At 41.6% G+C, this 25,174-nt stretch overlaps 3 protein-coding genes across 6 annotated transcripts in view; all 3 read left to right on the plus strand.

Annotated features, from left to right (window-relative positions):
* LOC123511439 (sodium-dependent nutrient amino acid transporter 1-like) overlaps positions 1–1,607 on the plus strand; it is a 24,040-nt gene extending 22,433 nt beyond the window's left edge. Inside the window, exon 9 of the transcript XR_006676796.1 lies at positions 1,560–1,607. The gene's annotated coding sequence lies outside the window, so the exon portion shown is untranslated. The remainder of the gene's footprint in view (positions 1–1,559) is intronic.
* Positions 1–12,237, plus strand: part of LOC123511441 (troponin C, isotype gamma-like) — a 16,322-nt gene extending 4,085 nt beyond the window's left edge. Inside the window, exons 2-6 of one of the 3 annotated variants that reach the window (XM_045267322.1) lie at positions 4,239–4,266; positions 6,963–7,106; positions 7,328–7,447; positions 7,902–8,033; positions 11,375–12,237. In XM_045267322.1, the coding sequence (XP_045123257.1) occupies positions 4,239–4,266; positions 6,963–7,106; positions 7,328–7,447; positions 7,902–8,033; positions 11,375–11,400 (450 nt within the window). In that variant the 3' untranslated portion in view covers positions 11,401–12,237. The other 2 variants (XM_045267323.1, XM_045267321.1) reach the window with 2 other exon arrangements.
* Positions 12,238–14,241: 2,004 nt separating this feature from the next.
* LOC123511639 (troponin C, isotype gamma-like) lies at positions 14,242–23,675 on the plus strand. 2 transcript variants are annotated; one of them, XM_045267671.1, is made up of 6 exons: positions 14,242–14,367; positions 17,100–17,127; positions 17,765–17,908; positions 18,155–18,274; positions 18,985–19,116; positions 23,404–23,675. In XM_045267671.1, exons 1-6 carry the CDS (start codon positions 14,365–14,367, stop codon positions 23,427–23,429), a joined length of 453 nt encoding a protein of 150 aa, XP_045123606.1. In that variant the 5' UTR covers positions 14,242–14,364; the 3' UTR covers positions 23,430–23,675. The 2 variants fall into 2 exon arrangements, with proteins under 2 accessions (XP_045123606.1, XP_045123605.1); XM_045267670.1 differs by having other exon boundaries at positions 14,325–14,367; positions 17,100–17,139.
* The last annotated feature ends 1,499 nt before the right edge of the window (positions 23,676–25,174 follow it).

Here is a 25,174-nt window from a genome sequence, read left to right on the forward strand (position 1 = left end):
ATTAAGGGTTCCCACCATATCCAGGAAATCAAAAGGCAGTTCGTGAGTTTGTTTTGCTTTGCTTTTTCTCGTGTGTGTGTGTGTGTGTGTGTGTGTGTGTGTGTGTGTGTGTGTGTGTGTGTGTGTGTGTGTGTGTGTGTGTGTGTGTGTTACATTTACAATTCTCCATTTTGTTCATCCCATTTCAGTATCCTATAACCATCACCATCATCACCACCACCATCATCACCACTATACACCACAGAAAGACATCACCACATAGCTACATCCCATCGCAGCAAAATATCACCACTATTGACTTCTGACTACACCACTCCTCTAACACACACCAATATTCTGAAACACTTCTGCGCCTCACCTCCCCTATTTTGAAAGGCCTCAAGTTGAAGTGACATGATTTATTAAGGATGCTTCTGTAATTCTACTGCCACGTTAACAAAATTTCTGCATTATCAACACGACAAATTCTCTTTAGAACTCGGCTAATTGTCCCAGTGGCCTTTAAAAACAGTCACCGGAGAGAAGGAAGTGTTTTTTAATATGGCATTCAGACACACACAGGTGGCTGGCTGCTTACGAGGCGGCCAATTGAGTAGTTAAGTAGTGAGGAAGAGCAAGCGGTGATTAGCAATAGTCACCGCAAGTGACGTCACAGGAGTGGGGAGAGCTGGCTTGGTGACGGGTGACGGGAGAGGCAAAGGGAAGGTGGTGATGGATAGGGAGAGGGAGAGTGAGGGGAGAGAAGGGTATGGGATGGGCAGGAGGCCGACATCAGGGCGTGGGTAGCTGGTATGTGTGTGTGTGTGTGTGTGTGTGTGTGTGTGTGTGTGTGTGTGTGTGTGTGTGTGTGTGTGTGTGTGTGTGTGTGAGTGTGTGAGAGAGAGAGAGAGAGAGAGAGAGAGAGAGAGAGAGAGAGAGAGAGAGAGAGAGAGAGAGAGAGAGAGAGAGAGAGAGAGAGAGAGAGAGAGAGACTATTTCACGAATAAAAAAAATAAACAAATAAACAGCATGAGCATTTAATGAACAAAAATTGAATAAAAAAAAAAAGAAAATATCAAAGAAAGTAAATCGCTAAAAACACTTTAAAAATAACACACACACACACACACACACACACACACACACACACACACACACACACACACACGAGTTCACTAGGCACACTCTGCACTCTACAAATAGCTTTCCTTTGCCAATAAGTCACCTCACTACTCTTCATCTCTCACCTTATGAACTTGAAGACAGGTATATTAGACAATTCACTCGGGGCACGGATGTCTGACACTCACCATACTAAAGGATCACCTGCATTCCACATCAAACAGTGAAGGAGGTGAAACTTTGTCGGGTTTGTGATCACGTGAAAAACGATTCATTAAGTACAGGTGAAGTAATCTACAGGTGTTTCAATCAATTAATGGAGGATGGTAAAAATTATGCTGCTAAGAGAGACAGACAGAGAGAGAGAGAGAGAGAGAGAGAGAGAGAGAGAGAGAGAGAGAGAGAGAGAGAGAGAGAGAGAGAGAGAGAGAGAGAGAGAGAGAGAGAGAGAGAGAGAGGAGAGAGAGAGAGAGAGAGAGAGAGAGAGAGAGAGAGAGAGAGAGAGAGAGAGAGAGAGAGAGAGAGACTAATGATAATGGCAGTGGTGGTAGTGGTAGTAGTAGAGGAGGAGGAGGAGGAGGAGGAGGAGGAGAGGAGGCCACCTGCTCACTTTGTCACCAACTACACTCCACCTCGTTGCTGGTCAAAGGAAAATAAAAATTATTGTAAACGAGAAAGGGAAGGGGAGAGGAAGGGAAGGGGAGAGGAAGAGAAGGAAAAGGGTAGAGAAGATAAGAGAAGGGAAGGGAAGGGAAAGGAAGGTAGGAATAATTTATAAGAAAATGAAAGATAAACAAAAGGGAAGGGAATGAAAGATGAAAACATCAAGAGAGACAAGCACGCACGCATGCACGCACGCACGCACGCACACAAACACAAACACACACACACACACACACACACACACACACACACACACACACACACACACACACACACACACACACACACACACACACAGAGAGAGAGAGAGAGAGAGAGAGAGAGAGAGAGAAAATTATGCAAATATTTACATAGAGGAAGAGAATAACTAAATGACCTCTACCTTCAAAGAATCTTCTTCTTCTTCTTCTTCTTCTTCTTCTTCTTCTTCTTCTTCTTCTTCTTCTTCTTCTTCTTCTTCTTCTTCTTCTTCTCTTCTCCTCCTCCTCCTCCTCCTCCTCCTGTCCTCCTCCTCCTCCTCCTCCAGAGACAAAATCACATTGTAACGCAACAGACAAGACATCTATTAATTATTTCCCACTACTCTTGCCAAGAAAACCTCCCGCCCCTTCTCTATCCCTTTGACACCCTCACCACACCCGCCCACGCCCGTCCTCGTCACCTCTACCAACACTCACTGCCACACCCACACACCATCAACAAGCCACGTCTTGCTAAAATGCCTTACTGGAATATACTAGGAATAATATGAGGTTGCCAAGTTTCCTGTGGTACCATACTAAACTCCTCTCTCTCTCTCTCTCTCTCTCTCTCTCTCTCTCTCTCTCTCTCTGTCTCCTAGAAAATGGTTTTCATAATGTACGATAAAGGAAGCTACTTTATCTGTGTGTGTGTGTGTGTGTGTGTGTGTGTGTGTGTGAGAGAGAGAGAGAGAGAGAGAGAGAGAGAGAGAGAGAGAGAGAGAGAGAGAGAGAGAGAGAGAGAGAGAGAGAGAGAGAGAGAGAGAGAGAGAGAGAATGCCACCTCAGAAGTAGATCAAACACACAACAAAACGAGGACTTAAGTTAATAATAGTTTCTAGTAGTTGATTTTCACCCCCCATACGTTCCCTCTTCCTCCTCCTCCTCCCTATTTCCTTCCTCAGCGTAAAGAGAAAGGGACGAATGAGTTGCGATCAAAGTGAGGGATGGAGAGGACGGGGAGGAAGGGAGAGAAGGAAGGAGAGATGGAGGAAAGATGTAAACACGAGCAAGGAATGTTTTCTTGTGGAACGTAAACAAACCCTTCTCTTTTTGGTTTCAGCGTCATCATGTCTTGAAATAGAAACCGCAGTACACATTCTCTCTCTCTCTCTCTCTCTCTCTCTCTCTCTCTCTCTCTCTCTCTCTCTTGCATCTTTAATTTTACCAAGAGAGAGAGAGAGAGCAATGACCCTTTTCCCTAACACTTTCCATTTTGTTTATAAGTATCCTCCTCTCCTATTCTATCTTCACCTGTTTGTTTATCTTCTTGCCTTTTAGCCTCTGATGAAGCACAGTTCTATATATGTACTTTTATTAACTCACCTGCCATTACTGTACCTGCAAATTTATCCACCTGGCCACTTAATTATTGAAAAAGGAAGTGTGTGTGTGTGTGTGTGTGTGTGTGTGTGTGTGTGTGTGTGTGTGTGTGTGTGTGTGTGTGTGTGTGTGTGTGTGTGTGTGTGTGTGTGTGTGGAGTGATGTATAGGAGAAAAAAATAGTATGCCATATTTCATCTTAGCATCTTTCATCGTATCTATAATTAATGAATTTGGTTGAAAAGATGAAGAGGGAGACGAGGAAGGAAGAGTCAATGAAAGGGAGTGAGAAGGAAGAGGAAAAAAGTGGGAGGAAAAAAGAATGGGGAAACAATCTCTCTCTCTCTCTCTCTCTCTCTCTCTCTCTCTCTCTAAGTACCTTAAAATATCTCTGCCGCCAGAAGAGAGATAAATCAAAAATTTTCCTCCATCCGTCATGCCTTCCTTCTACTCCTCCTCCTCTTCCTCCTCCTACCTTCTCATAATTTACTTCCTCCGTGTCTCTAACTTTACCCTAACACTCTTCCCTTTCAGCCATTCTCTCTCTCTCTCTTTCTCTCTCTCTCTCTCTCTCTCTCAGAAGGGAAGACTGTATGTAAACGAGGAGGAAGGGAAGAACATTGGGAGAGTGAGAGAGGAGGATGAAGTGTTTAAAGGGGCGTTTAGGACTGAAATATACTTAATGGGGAGGTTAAGGGGAGAAGAGGGAAGGTTATGATGATTAATGGGGAAACGCATTATTCTCAGCCTAAACACCTTTTTTGGAAGGGAATGAGGTGGGGAGGGGTAACTCTCTCGGACCTGCAAGGGGACTGGCAACTAAGTAGGCCTTTTTTTTTATGTTGCCCTTAGCCAACTTTCCTCACTTACATAAAAAAAAAAAAGCATCCTAATTCTGTATTTTCTCCTGCAGGACTCACTGGACAAGGAGCAGATCAGCGGTAAGACAAGGCAGTCCCTCCCTCACCGCTGCCTTCAATAACATTAACACCTGTCTCTAATCACTCTAAGCTGACTCATGTGCACCTGTAATACCTGAGATTCTGGGTATATTTATGTTGTGTGTGTACATGTGTTTGTATACGCTAGTCCTCTGTAGTAATTGTTATTTATGTTAACCGAGTATTATTTGTGTGTGTGTGTGTGTGTGTGTGTGTGTGTGTGTGTGTGTGTGTGTGTGTGTGTGTGTGTGTGTGTGTGTGTGTGTGTGTGTGTGAGCTTGCTGATTTTATGACTGACTGACTGGCTGGCTGACTGACTGACTGGCTGGATGATTGACTGACTGATTTATTTGCTGGTTGACTGGCTGAGTAACTGGATGATTGACTGGCTGACTGGTTGACTGAGTGGTTCAGTGACTTTTCGCTGGTCGATTGAGTGACTGACTGACTGGCTGATTGACTAACTGACTGACCAGGGAATTAGAGCATTACTAATTCTCTAATCTAATTCCTGACTGTCTGAATGACTGACTACTGTTCAAGTGACTAACTGATAGAAATGACTGACTGACTGAGTGGCTGGCCTCTTCATTGTTTAACTGGCTGACGAAGTTAACGCATTAAGGCAATAAGGAGAGAGAGAGAGAGAGAGAGAGAGAGAGAGAGAGAGAGAGAGAGAGAGAGAGAGAGAGAGTGCTTTCCTGAAGAAGGGTTAGCGAAGGAGAGAAACTAAAGGGAAGATAAAGAATAAAGAACTTTGAAGATTCTTTAACTTTTCCTTTTTTTTTTCTTGATTCTAAAGGATAAAAAATGATATTTTCAATGAAGCAGTGGTAGAAGTAACAACAGTAGTCTCATCGGAACATCGTCACCATTTTGAACGTTTTGTGGAAGGACTCTCTCTCTCTCTCTCTCTCTCTCTCTCTCTCTCTCTCTCTCTGTCTGTCTGTCTTCCCACGGACGCTCACTCTGCCGTGGGCCGCGGCGTGCGCTCAGCTGCCCTCTTTTGTTACAGAGTCAAGTGGATCATGACCCCGGGGAAGGTAGGCCCCGCGCCACCACCACCACCACCTCCACCACCACGCCCTCCACCACCACACCTCCCATTCTAGATAGCCCCTGTTGTAGTTTTCCTTTGATGCATCTTGTTGTGTCCTGCATTCTTTATTTTCCCCTTTTTTCCATTGCCTGTTCTGTTTTCATAGGAATCAAGAGACGCGTATAATATAACCCCTCGTTGATCTAATAATTACTTATCTGGTTATCTTAGTTAACTAACCTGTATAAAGAAAATACATATGGCAAGATAATTTGAACCTTTCCTAAACGTAAATGTACTGAAAAGCTAAGTTACCTGTAGTTCACTAACCACAAGGGCATATAAAGCACTGATATGACTATTGTATATCATCTACAACATGCTTTATGATGCTCTGTCACTCTCACTAACGCAAGGAAAAGCTTCACTCACTCATTCACTCTCCTGCTGACTCTAACTCATCATTGCTGTAATCTTGTACACTGTCTCGCTCTTTCCCAAGCTACATCAACATTCTCAACTCAACCCTGCAATACTTTAAACACACAAAAATGTCATGTTGCACTAAGACTCTGACTTTGTAAGCTTTATCTTTTAGTTTTGTTTTGTTTTTCTTATCATCAGTGAAGATTTTGTAAGATTTTTATTTTTGCTAATGATTTGTTAATAGTTTTCAGTGAGAAGAATGAGAGATTTCTTAAAGTTAAGCAATTTCTTTTTTTAATATAAATATTCAGCTTTTTGTTTTTCTCAGTTATCATTTACAAACAAACCAGATTTTCAGCTCAAACAATTTTTGTTCCTCACATCACTCGTGTAACACCACTTTCCTTCACTCACGTCAAACACCTTCACAGCCAAACACTCCCCATCCTCACGCTCATCCTCACCTTCACGCTCATCCTCACGCACGCTTAGTACTATAAACCATCAACGAAGCAAATTGTCAGCCCCCATCTCCTGTTTTCTTCCAAAGTCAGCTTTGCGACACTGCCAAAAACGCCCGACAGGGGTCATCCCAATTTTTGGCTTTCCTCCCCCGCATTTTTCCCCTCTTCTCCCCTCCCTCTTCCCTGAAATGACCTGAAGGGGAGATGTCTGTGGAGAAGTCCTAGGTAATGCTGTAGGTTGCCCCCCATATCCCCAAATCCCCCAAATAGAGGGAGACTCGTGATATTTTATGCTATGTTATTTTATTTTTCACTGGTGTGTTTGATAAGGTAAGTTAGTTATGTTTTACCTTGTCCCTACAGCTGAGGAAATATATAAGCTTCCATAAGAAAGCTTTCTTCCACATAAAGATAAAAAAAATTAAGACACACACACACACACACACACACACACACACACACACACACACACACACACACACACACACACACACACACACACACACACACACACACACACACACACACACACAGACACGCAAATAGGAGAAGCACATTACTTTTGAATGTGTATGTTAAGACCTTATAAAAGTAATATTAGGATGACACTAAGATCAGAAAAGAAAAGATATAAAATTATAAGGAAAGATATAAGGAAAACACACACACACACACACACACACACACACACACACACACACACACACACACACACACACAGTCCCATCTCTCCTACGCCTTTTTTATCTTTCGCCACGCCCCCCCAGGTCTGCGCAAGGCCTTCGATGCCTTCGACACAGAGAAGAAGGGCGCCATCAATGTGGACACCATCTCCACCATCCTGAGAATGATGGGCGTCAGGGTGTCTGAGAGCAACCTGCGTGAGATCATCGCCGAGGTGGACGAAGACGGTGAGAGAGAGAGACATACAGACATATACAGAATGTATACTTAATTAATTGATGGATAGACAATACCTTCGAAAAGAAAATGATGGATTAAATAATTAACTGATAACTTCACATATAGATTATTGATTGATAGAAGCACTGATTGATTGACTGGTTACGTGACTCGCTGATTAATTGATTGATTACTACTGTTCATCCTCCTCCTCCTCCTCCTCGCGCAGGCTCTGGTGAACTCGAATTTGAGGAGTTCTGTGCCCTGGCCGCCAAGTTCCTTATTGAAGAGGACGAGGAGTCACTGAAGGCGGAGCTGAAGGAAGCTTTCCGTATCTATGACAAGCAAGGTAAGGATTCACTGTTCATCTTTAGCACGCATTCAAAACACGCTTCGCTCTTTCACCACTATTTTCCAAGGCTACAGGTTATCAACACCATTTCTTCTGCTGATAATGTAGAATTTTCTTTTTTTTAACTTGCCACTTGAACCGTAAACATATCCTTAAAAACCAGCGTAGCTTCAACTTTCAAACCATACACAGCTTTGTCTAACTAACCTCTTCAGTACTGGGACGCAATTTTACTACGAGTTTGGTTATGGTTAGATGATTATATTAACATTATGAAAGGTCTATGGAGGTCTGAAGATTAATGGCCACAGTCTTCACTATTCTAATCCCCACATAGTTTCTGAACCTGTATAAAATCACCAAATAATAAGCAGAATTAATACGACAAGACGTCCTGGTACTGAAGCGGTTAATATTTTTTTTCCCTTTACCGTTTGTCATGCTCCCGCAGGCGACGGTTACATCACGACCAAAACACTGAAGGAGATCCTGCGTGAACTGGACAACAAACTGACGGAGGAGGATCTGGATGGCATCATTGACGAAGTGGACGAGGACGGCTCCGGCACTCTTGACTTTGACGGTAAGACTATTGAAGAAGGGAAAGAAAGGAGTGAAGGGAAGGGAAATAAGCACTAGGCCAAGGAGTGGGTGGGAGGAGAGAAAGGGAAGGGAAAGAAGTGAAAGGAAAGGGAAGAACAAGGATAATGGGAAGGAAAAAGAAGGAAAAGGAGGAAAAAAAAAACTGGAGAGGGGAGAGAGAGAAAAAAAAAGAAAGTGAAGGCAAATAGATGTAGAAAGAAAAGAACTAAGGAATAGAACATCGATAAAGAAGAAAAAAAGAGAAAAGAAATAAAATAGGACTGGCAGATAGAAAAGAGAAGGAGGGGATAAGACAGAGAGATGGAAAGATAGGAAGAAAAGGAAGAAAACAGTCAGACTTACAATAGTTAACGTATCTAGCAAAAATTTCACATTAGGCACATTTTTATACCTTTCAACTCCTCCATCGCTGTACACTTTCACTTCCCTATGCCTACCCAGGAACAGGTGTAGGTGGGTAGGTAGGTAGGCTTCAATAACTACCCAGATTGCTTTCAGATTCGTGCAAAGAGAGGACGTATAAGGAGAAATATCAAGTGGTTTGTGTTTTCAGAGTAAAATTTACAGGAAGGTAGATGAAGGTGACCTGTCCTTGCAATACGGCAGTTTTCATTGGTGTTTTGATGTGACACGCCAGTGATGATTTGATTATTAACTAAACTTTTTTTAAGGTAGCAGTGATCCATTAAATTAAAAGATCATAAAATCTTAAGTACCTCTAAACTTGCAAACATTCCCACGACACCACACACCTGATTTTCATTATTATTATCACCTGTCAATTACTACACTCTCTCCTTGAACCACCTGTCACTCCTTACCGACCCTACCTTCTCACCTCCACGTCCTTCCATCATCCGTCCCTTAGCCCACAGATTGCTAAACACACCTGGACAAGCGTGAGGCAAATTCACCAACCAAATATCAAACGTGCACAAAAAAAAAAAAAAAAAAAAAGTATATTCGACTTCTTGTTACCCTTAAAAAGATAAACAAAACAAAAAACAAATTGAATAAATTTGTAAAGTGTTGGCAGTGTAAGGTTGGTAAGGGACAGATGGAGGTGGTTTGGGAGGATGGTGAGAAACTTTCCTCTTTTCTATACTCCTGAGAACGCATGCTTGTCGTTCTTCGGTGTTGTGAGACGCTCCTTTATGACGAGTTACGTTGTTATGAGTGTTGTTATTGGTGTACGATGGTGGCTGCTCTCTCTCTCTCTCTCTCTCTCTCTCTCTCTCTCTCTCTCTCTCTCTCTCTCTCTCTCTCTCTCTCTCTCTCTCTCTCTCTCTCTCTCTCTCTCTCTCTCTCTCTCTCTCTCTCTCTCTCTCTCTCTCTCTCTCTCTCTCTCTCTCTCTCTCTCTCTCTCTCTCTCTCTCTCAGTCGTATTGTTACTGACGTTCACCCTCATCTTTTCTTTTCTTCTTCTTCTGTTTCAGAGTTCATGTCTATGATGGCCGGCTAAAGAAGCTCCATCTTCATTTTCATCTTCCTCCTCCTCCTCCTCCTCCTCCTCCTCCTCCTCCTCCTCCTCCCACCGCCTCTTCATCTTCCGTCCGTCGCCCCTTATGCCCACATTCCCTCCTCACATCCTTAATTAGATAGAAAAGAACACATTAATAATAAGACCCGCTATCCTATATCATCCATGGAACCATTTGAGAGGTGGGTAGCCTTCCTCCTTCTCCTCCTCCTCCTCCTCCTCCTACTACTACTCTTCATCTTCAGTACTTCGTAACAATGCAGTGATAGGAGTAACGGCAGTAACTATTCTCTTACTTTTTCCTTTTCAAGCGACGATAATTAAAAGGGAAATATCTGTTTACACCTGCTAATGATGGTAATGTCTTATAGGTAACACAACAGGTGACTCAAGAGGTAATACGCTCATACACTTCTTCAGTAATCAATGAAGTTTAAGTTAGTTTAGGCTGCAGCCAAAAGACAACTTGATCTCTATGTAGTTTGAAAGCCACACAAAACACTGAAACATATTGCACAATCAAACATAAAAGACGCTAGGTTTTCAATCACGGGCTAACTTACATGACAGAATATTCTTGCCTTAACCTACAAGGAGACAGAAGAGGTCGACTTCAGGTTATTACAGTACTGTGATTTAGGACTAAGTCAAGACACAGGGCTAACTAACTGACAGGATGGTTTGAGCTTGAGAGTCGAGACCAGAGTAATTCACACTCCTGCCTCAGAAACTCACTTCGCTCTACTTGTCTCGTCTTCGCTGGCAAATTTGTGCATGTCTGTGGAGTACATCTGTGTGCACAGTACACACTTCACCAGTAATATACGTGTGTTACTTTACAGGCAGTCTCACTTTTCATTTCAGTTGTTGCTGCTGTTGTCCTCGCTTTCCTCTTTACCAAACCGTCCTGTATTCCCTTCCAGTTGTGAGTAAGGCTATGTGAAATTCACACTTTGCTCTACGTGTGAACCTTCTGCTGCCTTCGCTCTTGCATTAAGGCCCGCATTTTCTAAACGATTCACTCACTACCTTATCAAGACTACTTTTAATAATGGAAGTCGTTCTCAAAGGTGTTCCTTTAAGATTTTTTTCAATTCAACGCGTACTGCAAATATACTCCTTATGAGAGAATGTTTACTTTTAAATGTAGTGGAAATACCGTTTTCAAAGGTATTTCAAGATTATAGTATCAGACAAGGATTTAGCAACACACATAAGAATTTCATTAATTATTCTCATGGGAGAACCAGGCTGCTTTCATTATAGTGTAGCGGAAGTTCAGTTGTTCAAGATTGTTTTCATGATTATGTTCCTGACTAACAGTCTTTATGAGAGAATACAGTTTAAGAATACGGGCCTTAAGAGACACGGATAAGCTCTCTATAGCCTCTATGTCAATTCTTATGTCGGCATTTTTTAAGCGTATGTGCGTATGTGTGCGTAGGTGTGCGTAGGTTTAAGTGTGTAGTGCAAGCGTCTCTCTATATAAGTGTATATTCTTACTCCTTTTCAGAATTTGTGGCGATGATGGCTGGTTAACTCTGCTTCCTGACCACTACTCACTACTCATAACAGTACTGTAGTTCACTTAACGCTTGCATCACTCTACCTACCATTGTTTGTTGCCTATGGTCACTTGCATGGTATACCACTCACTCACTCTACGCACTCTCCCTCATCGCTTACTCAACACCAACATAGCCTCTTAGCTCTTCTTTCTAATAGTAGTACTACTACTACTCCTCTTTTCTTGCTGGTCTTCCTACTCCTACTCTTGCAAGACGCGTCCTTGAAAGGGTCCGCGGCGCCTCAAAAACCAAATGCCTTTTTCTCACTTTCAGAGTTCATGGAAATGATGACCGGTTAATAGTCTCCCCTAACTTCTTCCCCTCGCCCATACCATCCACAACAAAACCTTAGAAAAAAAAAGTGCAATAACAAAGAACAGAACGAGACCACTACTATAACACTATCTACCCATAAGACTTGTTCCCAGTCACCCCCACTATCTATCTACCAACCACCACCCTCACTGTTCCTTAAACACTCTAAGTTAACATCACAATGAGCGACTCTCAGCCCCAGAGATAAAGTCAAAACAGAATTTGATCTGATCTCTGTGGTCACGAGGAGGACACCACGTCAGCTAATTCCAGCAAGTCACAAGTCAAGAGTTCCCGTCCACTAAGATCAAGCTGAAGGTATAGCCAAGATCGGAGGAGAGTCCAGCCCATTGAAAGAAGAAGTCGAGAAGCCACCTTGAAACGCCAAAGATAATTCAACAAGTCAAATAAGAAGAGGTAACGTAACAAGTCGAGAACCCAATGATAACCAAATCGACGGACGATGAACAGGAATTAGTGATTTCTTGTTCATCTCAACATCACCACCGACACCACCACTAGCGCCTTCATCATAGTGGGCAGGAGGATACTTGTCTAAACTATCAATAAATAATAAGGATGTCAGTGTGTCTGTTCGTCTTGAGGGGAGTGGAAGCTTTTACGAGTATCTTCCGAACTTCACGTAAACTTTTCAATGTTACACTTTTTTTTAACTATATTATATTTTTCTCTTTTAATATTTATGCTCAGTTATCAAAGGATCTTCATTATATAAGACTATCATTATCAAAATCTTTACGTTCCTGGCTTTGCTGTTTTGTGACATCAGTAAACAGTGACAACAATGATAACAGGAATAACACTTGTATTATTTGCCCCCTCACCAAAGCAAACAAACAAACACCACTTCAGAATGAAAACACGAGGTAGGTGATGACACTCTCTCTCTCTCTCTCTCTCTCTCTCTCTCTCTCTCACACACACGAGGTAAGTGATGATTCTCTCTCTCTCTCTCTCTCTCTCTCTCTCTCTCAATACAAAAATAAGAAGAGAAAAGAAAAGAAGAAGCAGAAAGAAAGAAAGAAAGAAAGAAGGAAGAAAGGAAGGAAGGAAGGAAGGAAAAATAACCATCAAGAGAGAGAGAGAGAGAGAGAGAGAGAGAGAGAGAGAGAGAGAGAGAGAGAGAGAGAGAGAGAGAGAGAGAGAGAGAGAGAGAGAGAGGGCGGGCGGGCATGGGGTGTATGGCGTTATAAGGAGTGTGTAGGCGGTGTTGGTGGTGGTGGTAGTTCTGCTGTTGCTGCTGCTGTTGCTGCCAGCCAAACTCCACGAGCTAAAAATAAGACATTCAGCAAAAGACGACTTGGAGGCAGAAAGGAAGATAATGGGAACACGTCTCTCTCTCTCTCTCTCTCTCTCTCTCTCTCTCTGATGAAGGAATTTGGAATTTGACAGACTGACTGACAAGCAAAAGGAGAGAGAGAGAGAGAGAGAGAGAGAGAGAGAGAGAGAGAGAGAGAGAGAGAGAGAGAGAGAGAGAGAGAGAGAGAGAAGAAATAGAGAATTAAAAAGAGGAAGAAAGGTAATCAAGCAAAACAAAGACAAACAAACTGAAAACTAATACCAAAGTCAAGTATGGACAGACAGAGAGACAGACAGACGAGCAAACATTCTAACAGGTGACAAAATAATAAGATTGGATTCTGAGAGGTGGAGAAGGGAAGTGGAAGCGGTGAGAATGTTAAAAAGTCGAGTAAACTAAGAGAAATAATCTTGGAGGAATGATTGATGTAGAAAAGGAAAATAATGGAAGAGGAGATAAAAGGAAGAAAAGAAAAAGGTAAAAGAAAATAAAATAAAAGTGCAGGAGGAATAAATAGTCAACATTAGGGGAAAATAAAAGATGAAGGAGGAATAGGAGGTGGAAGAGGACAGAAAATGAAGATGAAAACATTTAACCCTTTCAATACTGGGACGCATTTTTACCTAAAGTTTTTGGTATGATTAGACAATTTTATTTACATTAGGAAGGTTCTATGGAGGTCACAAGATTAATGGCAACTATATTCATTATTTTAATACCCCACATAATTTTCTGAAGCTGTAAAAAATCACCAAATAGTAAGTACAATGAATATGGAAACGCGTCATGGTACTGAAGTGATTACATATAGAATAGGTGGATGGAGAAGAGAAGGATGGAGAGATAGAAAAAAAGGAAGAGGTAAGAAAAAAATAAGATAGTGAAAAAAGAAGTGGAGTGAAGGAAAGAAAAGGGAGAAAAATGTAGCAAATCACCATAGAGCTTGTATTATGGATCTGTCATACACACACACACACACACACACACACACACACACACACACACACACACACACACACACACACACACAAATGTCCGTTATGGAGTTCTAGTTCTACGGACCATAGCTAACGTTACATATTGTATATAGTACTGTACATGTTAAACTTGATGTAATAAGGTTAGCAATAAATAATCACTTACTTACCTCAGTATTTTACTCCACCCATTAACCTTCCACCTCACCCACGATCATCCACGACCACCACCGCCACTTCATCATGACACCTCCCCTCTCCCCACCCCCTTCGCAGCCTTCCCCCATATTTGACCCTTGGAAAACCACTGTAAAAGAAGGGAGCTGGCGGAAATAGAAGAGAGAGGGAGAGGGGGAGAAAGAGGAAGAGGGAGAGAGGGAGAGAAGATACCGCCCTACCTCGCGTAATGGAGACTAAGAGAGGGAGAGGGAGGGTAGGTGAGGGGAAAAAAGGGGGCAGGTAGAGAAAGGAGGTAGGGTGGTGGGGTGGGGTGGGGTGGGGTCGTGTACCAGCCATTTCACATCATGTAAAAATAGTGAGAAATAAAAGGGAGGAGGTTGGGAGCGGCGCGCCTCACACCAGTCCGGAGAAGCTCGGGGACACCATCCTTACCACCACAACGCCAAAACACCACAACACCATAACACAAGATGGTGAGTGCATTCCTACACCAGCGATGAAAGTTGAGGGGTGTCAATATTTACCCCGTGATAACACTACTAGTCTGTCATCACCAGGCATCACCACCAGTCACAACAACCACCACTATTCATTACAAACCCACCATCACTCATCATAAAATCACCAGTTATCACAAAAAAAACACCACACATCACTATTACATTCATCACCACTGCAAGAATTATCATGTTTGAAATCACCACATCGCCATCATCACCGCGTCACAATATGGTGGTATACACACTCGTCATCACTAAATTCATCATCACCGCTATCATCACCATTACGTTCTAAACACTAAATTACCATCATCACCAAGCAGTGAGAATATACCTACGCGGTAAGAGGGAAGTGTTGATGACAATGATGGTGGTGATTGTGGTGATGCTAGAAAAATGATGACACGGAAATTACATATATATATAATTATATATATATATATATATATATATATATATATATATATATATATATATATATATATATATATATATATATATATATATATATCAATGAAAATAAATGCGCAAATTAATACATATAAGAGGGATTGAAAGAAAAGACAGACGAACTAAATGAAAAAAGGTATATAATATGGAAAAGATAAAAAAAAAAAGCAGCTTAATTTGTTAAGAACACGATTCAAAAGCAGTAGTAACAGCAACAGCAGCAGCAGCAGCAGTAGTAGTTGTGGTGGTGGAAAATGAGTATAGAACGTATAACAATACGAAAAATAAGTAATGAATGTAGCAGTAATAGCAGTAGTAGTGTAGTGTGTGTGTGTGTGTGTGTGTGTGTGTGTGTGTGTGTGTGTGTGTGTGTAAAGTTGGAGTGTAGGCGTGGTGGTGGATAGGGGAGAGGAGAGAGGAAGGCAGGAAGGGGAAAGGGAAAGAAGAGGAGGAAGAGTGGAAGAATTTTTGGGGAGGAATAAGGTGCGTTATTTTGGTGTGCGAGTCAGATAACAAGAGAAGGCTAAAGTCTCTTCCTCTTCCTCTTCCTCTTCTTCTTCTCCGCCTCCTCTTCCTAACATTTTTCCATACACAGCCTCGTTGAGATCGATAGGCTTGTTATTAATTGCATCTTGTCATCTCCTCCTCCTCCTCTCTAAACAAGGAAATAAAATATAGCAACGTTTAACCTTTCACTTCAAAACTTAGAAGGAGGAGGAGGAGGAGGAGGAGTACGATGATCTAAGGTCACACGGATAAAACAGAGAGAGAGAGAGAGAGAGAGAGAGAGAGAGAGAGAGAGAGAGAGAGAGAGAGAGAGAGAGAGAGAGAGAGAGAGAGAGAGAGAGAGAGAGAGAGAGAGAGAGAGAGAGAGAGAGCATTTGTAGTTGCTTGTTAACAGTGAGTTGGGCAAGCCCCTGCATGTGTGTGTGTGTGTGTGTGTGTGTGTGTGTGTGTGTGAGAGAGAGAGAGAGAGAGAGAGAGAGAGAGAGAGAGAGAGAGAGAGAGAGAGAGAGAGAGAGAGAGAGAGATGAGGAGAAAGAGAGAGGAAGATTAACGAGGCAGGAGAGAAGACGGGAGAGAGAGGAGCGGAGAAGTAAAAAGAGAGAAAGCACGCGCGCTAAACACACAGACGCACTACATACACCACTATGACCTGTGTCTAGGCGCAACAATGAGAAGAAGAAGAAGAAGAAGAAGAAGAAGAAGAAGAAGAAGAAGAAGAAGAAGAAGAAGAGAAGAGAAGAAGAAGAAGAAGAAGAAGAAGAAGAAGAGAAGAAGAAGAAGAGAGAAGAAGAGAGAGAAGAGAAGAAGAAGAAGAAGAAGAGAAGAGAAGAAGAAGAAGAAGAAGAAGAAGAAGAAGAAGAAGAAGAAGAAAGAAGAAGAAGAAGAAGAAGAAGAAGAAGAAGAAGAAGAAGAAGAAGAAGAAGAAGAAGAAGAAGAAGAAGAAGAAGAAGAAGAAGAAGAAGAAGAAGAAGAAGAAGAAGAAGAAGAAGAAGAAGAAGAAGAAGAAGAAGAAGAAGAAGAAGAAGAAGAAGAAGAAGAAGAAGAAGAAGAAGAAGAAGAAGAAGAAGAAGAAGAAGAAGAAGAAGAAGAAGAAGAAGAAGAAGAAGAAGAAGAAGAAGAAGAAGAAGAAGAAGAAGAAGAAGAAGAAGAAGAAGAAGAAGAAGAAGAAGAAGAAGAAGAAGAAGAAGAAGAAGAAGAAGAAGAAGAAGAAGAAGAAGAAGAAGAAGAAGAAGAAGAAGAAGAAGAAGAAGAAGAAGAAGAAGAAGAAGAAGAAGAAGAAGAAGAAGAAGAAGAAGAAGAAGAAGAAGAAGAAGAAGAAGAAGAAGAAGAAGAAGAAGAAGAAGAAGAAGAAGAAGAAGAAGAAGAAGAAGAAGAAGAAGAAGAAGAAAGGATACAGGGGCACAATTTGAAATCGTTCTTGCATTATTTTATTTTATTTCCCGTGAAGTTATTTACTTAAGCCTCACTAACTGATTTATCGCTTACCATTCTTACATTTACTATTATATTTATTTTATTATTTCATTTAATTTTTCCCTTATTATTTCATTCTGATTTGCTTTATTCTATTTATTTAGCAGCATATTTCCTTTGTATTTTTTGTGTTCCCAACATGATCTTTTTGCAAATTTGTCTTTATGATTTGTTTGTTTAATCTCACTCTTCATTAACTTGAAGCATCACCTCCAGTCAGTCTCCTATACAGTCACTCTATATTTTGTTTACTAACACAACTAAATGTCTTGCAGGATTCCCTTGAAGCTGAACAGATCGATGGTATGTATGTATGTATGTATGTATGTATGTATGCAATATAGGTAGGTGTGCATGAATCTTGTATTAATTCTAAATGTGTGTGTTCATCTGTGTGTTACTGTCAGTAGTGATTTGGAGTGTGGGTGAGTGTGAGTGGGTCTAGATGGGTGTAGGTACAGTTTAGTGTCTTACATGTTAACTCTATTTAACAATTCACAGCATTAAAAGCAATGAAGTCTTGAGAAGCACCAACAGTAAACGAAAGAGCAATTATAAGATTACATTTAGCCATTTGTAGCCAGTATGCATAACATTTATAGGTGTACAGCAGGAACAAATGTCTCACTCCTTATAACCAGGAAAAAGAAAATAGTAGAGAAAGTGTCAAGTCAGCTTTGGCCATACATATTTTGGAACATTCCTGTGCCACACCTCTCTTTATAGAAGATTCCACTTGAGGTCACACAGGTTTTTAGTGACATTTTATTCATTCGAGAGACAGATTAACAAGATTTCTAAATTACTAACATGAGCAACCATCCTAAAAACCCAGTTAATCATCACTGTACCTCTTGAAAACAGTTGTGGTAGGAGAGCAAAGCACTTCAGGAAAAGGACCTAAGTTCTTAACTAACGCAGTGTTCCCAACTTTGTGCAGCGCTCCGTAAGGCTTTTGACTCCTTTGACACGGACAAGAAGGGCGCCATCACCACAGAGACAGTGGGAACCATTCTGAGAATGATGGGCGTCAAAATCTCAGAGAAGAACCTACAGGAAGTTATTGCAGAGACGGATGTAGATGGTGAGGGGAAAAGACATAGTGTTATTTTGATAGAATTTGCCTTTTCTTTTCTATTGATTGCTGAGTGAAATGCTGTATACAGTCTGTGCCCACATTGATCTGTTTTGTGTAATTTCAAGCTTACTTCAGTTCAGATTTCATTCTAAATCATTTCCACATCAGTTCCTTAACAATGTTCAAATAACTATATTCACAAAACATTTCTGCTCACTGTATCTGTCTCTATTACATTATTTCCTCCTTCAGGCTCCGGGGAGCTGGAGTTTGAGGAGTTTGTGGAGTTGGCAGCCAAGTTCCTGATAGAAGAGGATGAGGAGGCACTGAAGGAGGAGCTACGTGAGGCCTTTCGCATCTACGACAAGGGAGGTGTGTGGTGCAGAGCTCTTGGGGTTGGGGGAATTAGAGAGGGCAAGGCTGGATGGGAATGAGGAAGAGTAGAACCATAAGGGAGAAAGGAAGAATAGGAAAACAGCATATGAGAAAGAGAAATAACGTGTAAGAGAATGAACAGACTAAAGTACTCATGTTGTAAGGGTTCTTTGGTTCTTGGGGATTTGAGAGGGTGAGGGTGGGTGGGAGTGAGAAGGTGTGCGTGAACCATGAGAAAAAAATAAAAAGAGAAGAGCACAGCATGACAAGAAAACAAATTATAAGACGTACACAATGTAGGGATTGATTTTATATATCTAGGAACCTTTAGGAAGACACTGAGGAGAAGCATTAGATTTGAAGGGAGTGTTGGGCAATTAATGGCCTCTCAGAGGATAGTTGAAGGGACTTAAGGGAAAACTTTATTCACTGACTGATTACCTGATTGAAAATGCACCAACACAGGTGATGTGGTGCACTTAAAAAACAAGGCAACACGGGGGCACCTTTTAGAGTTAAGATTAAGAATGCAAAGGCAATGGCAATGATGGGAAAACTTTTGTATGAGGAGGAAACAAAACAAATTCACAACAAGTCCAGCTATTCCCTGGTGGTTCAGTGAAAATTGTCTGACTCATCACAAGCATCACATGCTTGTATTGCCGGGAATTTCTCAATTCCTTTCACAGCTCCATTTCCTCCCACAGGCGATGGCTACATCACCACCGACACACTGAGGGAGATACTGAGGGAGCTGGATAACAGACTCACCGAGGAGGACTTGGATGGCATTATTGAGGAAGTGGACGAGGATGGCTCCGGCACCCTGGATTTTGATGGTATGTGTATTTACCTAGTTGTAGTTTTACAGGGCCTGGGCTTTATGCTCGTGTGGCCCCGTCTCCATATCTACACTTATCCAATCTTACTCTCTCTGTGTGTGTGTGTGTGTGTGTGTATTTACCTATTTGTATTTACCTATTTGTGTATTACAGGGCCCGAGCTAAGCTCTCTGTGACCTGTCTCCTTGTCCATTCCTGTCATATCTCTCTTTCATCTGATTGACACACACCACATCAACGACATCACTGCTCAGTTTATTCCACTTATCAATGCTACGATGCGGGAAACTGTATTTTCTCACGTCATTTAGACAGATGTCTTTTATTAGCTTTTTTCCATATCCTCGGAGAGGTGTGTGTGTGTGTGTGTGTGTGTGTGTGTGTGTGTGTGTGTGTGTGTGTGTGTGTGTGTGTGTGTGTGTGTGCGTGCGTGCGTGTGTGTGTGTGAGGGAGGGAAGGATGAAAAGATGAGTGACTGATTAACTGTAAAATGTTGTCAGATCATGTGTTGGTGAGATGGAAGCATAAAGAAAGATAGAAATTAGATGAAGGGAAATAAAGGAAGAAGAATCAATATTTCCAGGCTATTCATTTATACTATTACATTATTTATTATTTCTGGTCTTAAATATTGTAATTACTTGCTGCTCACAAAGTTTGATTTCTAGAGATAATTAGCTGGGGTCTCAAGAGTGCTTCTATTGTCAATCATATCAAGAATCTTCTTAATCTGTCACTAAAATACCCTTAGAACCTGTGTCACTTTTTTTTTTTTTTTTTTTTTTTTTACATTAAAAGGGCACTGGCCAAGGGAAAACAAAGTGAAAAAAAAATCCCGCTGGTTGCCAGGCCCTGTTAAGAGGAAAGTAGAGAAAAAACAAAAAAATCTAAAAGGAGGGTCCAGTTAACGTAAGAGGTGTCTTGACACTCCTCTTTTGAAAGAGTTTAAGTCATAGGCAGGTGGAAATACAGACACAGGTAGAGAGTTCCAGAGTTTACCAGTGTAGGGAATGAAGGAGTGAAGATACTGGTTAACTCTTGCATTAGGAAGATGGACAGAATAGGGATGAGAAGAAGTAGAGAGTCTTGTGCAGCGAGGCCGCAGGAGGGGGAAGGCATGCAGTTAGCAAGTTCAGAAGAGCAGACAGCATGAAAACAGCGGTAGAAGACAGATAAAGATGCAACATTGCGGCGGTGACTTAAAGAATCAAGACAGTCAGTTAGAGGAGAAGAGTTGATAAGACGAAAAGCTTTAGATTCCACCTTGTTTAGTAAAGCTGTGTGTGGATCCCCCAGACATGAGAGCCATACTCCATACACGGGCGGATAAGGCCCTTGTACAGAGCAAGCAGCTGGGAGGAGAGAAAATGGACGAAGACGCCATAGGACACCTAACTTCTTGGAAGCTGATTTAGCAAGAGTAGAGATGTGAAATTTCCAGTTTAGATTTTTAGTGAAGGATAGACCGAGTGTGTTTAATGTAGAGGAGAGGGAAGTTGAGTGTTATTGAAGAAGAGAGGATAGTTGTCTGGAAGGTTATGTCGAGTAGATAGTTGTAGAAATTGAGTTTTTGAGGCATTGAACAAAACCAGGTTTTCTCTGCCCCAATCAGAAACAAGTGAAAGATCAGAAGTTAGGCGTCCTATAGCATCTCGCCTTGAGTCATTTAATTGTTGTTGGGTTGGGCGTCTGTTGAACGCTGTTGAATAATGCAGGGTGGTATCATCAGCATAGGAGTGGATAGGGCATTGAGTCAGATTTAGGAGATCATTGATGAATAATAGAAAGAGAGTGGGTGATAGGACAGAACCCTGTGGAACACCACTGTTGATAGTTTTAGGGAAGAACAGTGACCGTCTACTACAGCAGCAATAGAACGATCGGAAAGGAAACTGGAGATGAAGGTACAGAGAGAAGGATAGAATCCGTAGGAGGGTAGTTTAGAAATTAAAGATTTGTGCCAGACTCTATCGAAGGCTTTCGATATGTCAAGGCCGACAGCAAAGGTTTCACCGAAGTCCCTAAAAGAGGATGACCAAGATTCAGTTAGGAAAGTAAGAAGATCACCAGTAGATCTGCCTTTACGGAAACCATACTGGCAATCAGAGAGAAGGTTGTGAGCTGATAGATGCCTCATTATCTTCCTATTAAGGATAGACTCAAAGGCTTTAGAAAGGCAGGAAATCAAAGCTATAGGGCGGTAGTTAGAAGGATTGGAGTGGTCACCTTTTTTAGGGACAGGTTGAATGTGAGCAAACTTCCAGCAAGAAGGATAAATAGAAGTAGAGAGACACAGATGAAAGAGTTTGACCAGGCAGTGAGCGAGTTCGGAAGCACAGTTTTTGAGAACAACAGGAGGGACTCCATCCGGACCGTAAGCCTTCCGAGAATCAAGGCCAGAGAGGGCCAGGAAAACGTCTTTATAAAGAATTTTAATTTTAGGGATGAAGTAGTCAGAGGGTGGAGGAGTAGGAGGAATATGCCCAGAATCATCCAAAGTTGAGTTGGTAGCAAAGGTTTGAGCGAAGAGTTCAGCTTTAGAAAAGAAGAGACAGCTGTAGAGCCATCTGGATGAAGTAAAGGAGGGAAAGACGAAGAAGTAAAGTTGTTAGAGATATTATTGGCTAGATGCCAGAAATCTCGAGAGGAGTTAGAATTGGAAAGACTTTGACATTTTCTATTGATGAAAGAGTTTTTAGTAAGTTGGAGAATAGATTTGGCATGATTACGGGCAGAAATATATAGGGCATGAGTTTCAGCAGTTGGATGGCTACGGAACCGTTTGTGAGCCGCCTCTCTATCATTGACAGCACGAGAACAAGCAGAGTTAAACCAAGGCTTTTTAGCTTTAGGGTTAGAGAAAGTATGAGGAATGTAGCTCCATGCCAGAGATAATCACCTCTGTTATGCGCTCGGCACAAAGAGAAGGATCTCTGACATGAAAACAATAATCATCCCAAGGAAATCAGAATAGTACTGCCTTAGTTCCTCCCACTTAGCAGAGTTAAAATGCCAGAAGCACCTCCGCTTAGGCGGGTCCTGAGGCTGCACTGGAGTGATAGAACTGGTAACGGAAATTAGATTGTGGTCGGAGGAGCCCAACGGAGAGGAAAGTTTAACAGAGTAAGCAGAAGGGTTGGAGGTTAGGAAAAGATCAAGAATGTTGGGCGTGTCTCCAAGGCGGTCAGGAATACGGGTAGGGAACTTCACTAGCTGCTCTAGGTCATGAAGGATAGCAAAGTTGAAGGTTTGTTCACCAGGTTGGTCAGTGAAAGAAGATGAAAGCCAAAGCTGGTGGTGAACATTGAAATCCCTAAAATGGAGATCTCAGCAAAAGGAAAGTGAGATAAGATGTGCTCCACCTTGGAAGTCAAATAGTCAAAGAATTTTACATAGTCAGAGGAATTAGGTGAGAGGTATACAGCACAGATGAATTTAGTTAGAGAGTGACATTGAAGTCTTAGCCAGATGGTAGAAAATTCTGAAGATTCAAGATTGTGGGCACGAGAGCAAGTGGTGTCGTTACGCACGTATGCGCAACATCCAGCTTTGGATTGAAAATGAGGATAGAGCAAGTAGGAGGGAACAGAAAAGGGCTGCTGTCAGTAGTCACAGACAACTGTGTTTCGGTTAGGAAGAGAAGATGAGGTTTAGTAGAGGAGAGGTGGTGTTCCACAGATTGAAAATTAGAACGAAGGCCACGAATGTTGCAGAAATTGATAGTGAAAGTATTAGATGAAGTGTCAAGACACCCAAGGTCGACAGCAGAGGGCAGTCCGACCTGGGGACATTTATGGTCCCTCCCAGAGGGGACTCCGAGGCAGGGCGTGGTGAAGCCATTATTAAATTTTGATTTGAAGAGAGTGTAAAAGTGTAAGGTGTTGTAGTGTAGTGTAGGAAGTAGTAGAAGTTGTCTTTAGAGGGCAGGCTGCAGCTGCTCAATTGTATAAATGAGACCACAAAGGGAACCGGGAAGAGAGGACACGGGGAATCACTCAGTCTGCAGCACTGCCTACATCCCCGTAAGTCCCTCTCCTGGAGTATTCCACCGGGCGGCAGGTGACTACTGCCTACTCCTTTGAAAGTAGTGGAGGTGAAAACCCATGTCTCTTCAGGTAGAGCCTTTGACAGTACATAGTGGAGGTGAAAACCCATGTCACTTCAGCCAGAGCCTTTGACAGTACAAAGTGGAGGTGAAAACCTATGTCACTTCAGCCAGAGCCTTTGACAGTACAAATTGGAGGTGTGGTACATGAGTCTTATAACATACTCTCTCTTTTCCAGAGTTCATGGAGATGATGTCTGGTTAACATGCCTGCCATCCACTCAAGCTGCTCATTCCAACATTGCACAAATCATCCCTGCATATTGTATTACACCTGGCCACTCCTGGACACCCACCTGCCCAGTGCCCACCCACCACATTGAGCTGTCCTGCCCACCACCCCACCACAACCCACACCACCCATTCTCAACACCTCCTCCATCCCAACACTCCTGTCTTATTGTATTCAGACATTTACACCCTTACACATACACAAATAATAATAATAAAAGAATAAGAAAAATATATATCATAGCCATTCCTCTCTCTCTCTCTCTCTCTCTCTCTCTCATGTACACACACACACACACACACACACACACACACACACACACACACACACACACACACACACACATTCTTACCATTCTCTCCCCCATCTCTCTCTCTCTCATATATATATATATATATATATATATATATATATATATATATATATATATATATATATATATATATATATATATATATATATATACTACACTAAATTTAATTTGATTATTATGGTTTTTGGTTATTTAGCTAATAAGACCATGTAATTTTTTATCAACAAGAGATAAATTTGTCTGTGGGTGAGAGTGAGTGAGCCCTCCTAGAGGTGACATCAAGCATCAACCCACAATGATGAGTGGAATAAATGTGAAAAGATGAACCCAAACACAGCATATGTAGTATGGATCTTTCTTTGTAATTTATTAGGTATTACATATCTTGTATACAGACAGTTTACACAAATTACCAGACATTAAATGTGAAGTCAGCTGCAATACAACACCATATGGAAAATTGGAAAATGTCACACTTGTCACTAATTATATCATACTGTATTCTTATATTATGGATTAAAGCTATCAGTCACAAATAAAATTCCACTAAATATTTTGTTTCCTGCAACACATCAACCATTGTACAATCATATCCATGTCTTCTCCCAAAAAGCGCACGCACACGCACACACACACACACACACACACACACACACACACACACACATATTTGGGTGTGTCTCCTTTCACGTGTAGCCCCTGTTCACCTAGCAGTGAGTAGGTACGGGATGTAAATCGAGGAGTTGTGACCTTGTTGTCCCGGTGTGTGGTGTGTGCCTGGTCTCAGGCCTATCCGAAGATCGGAAATAATGTGCTCTGAGCTCGTTCCGTAGGGTAACGTTTGGCTGTCTCGTCAGAGATTGCAGCAGATCAAACAGTGAAACACACACACTGCAGGGAAAAACTACTAAGATAATCAGCAAAGGACTGTAAGTGAATGGGTGTAGTGCTGTACTATTTTATGGCATCTTTTTATCCAGCCATGTAATGAAGCATCCCATACTAGACTCCAGGTGATTCAGAGCAAACATTGGAATGGCAGTGACTTATGACATTATGTAACCTGGGCAATTAAATACAAAAAGAACAACAACACATGCAGAAAATACCAGACATGCCCAAGAGCCAATGCAGACCCCAGGATAAAATAAATAAGTAGATACAAAACATTAAGCAACAAACAAAAATATAAGAATAAACATTAGAGGTTAAGGTAAGAGTTTTACTTTGAGGAGTAATTTTTCTCTTTAAGCTTACTGTTCTAAGTACATGTTAATGACAGACTATGAGCATAGAAATAATCAAAAGTTAAGAGAAAAGATTGATTTGATAACGTGATAATCTCTCACCTTAATCTCACAACTCAACACTCACCCAACGGTACACAACAGCTCAGGAACTGCAA

The sequence above is a fragment of the Portunus trituberculatus genome, chromosome 31, assembly GCF_017591435.1.
Source record: "Portunus trituberculatus isolate SZX2019 chromosome 31, ASM1759143v1, whole genome shotgun sequence".
In the NCBI taxonomy this organism is placed as follows: domain Eukaryota; kingdom Metazoa; phylum Arthropoda; class Malacostraca; order Decapoda; family Portunidae; genus Portunus; species Portunus trituberculatus.

What these genes read in the sequence shown, in the direction of transcription:
- LOC123511639 (XM_045267670.1), top strand. An exon ending in GATCGATGGTATGTATGTAT is followed by an intron (nt 17,140 to 17,764) that starts GTATGTATGTAT and finishes AACTTTGTGCAG; the next exon opens with CGCTCCGTAAGGCTTTTGAC. An exon ending in TCGCATCTACGACAAGGGAG is followed by an intron (nt 18,275 to 18,984) that starts GTGTGTGGTGCA and finishes TTCCTCCCACAG; the next exon opens with GCGATGGCTACATCACCACC.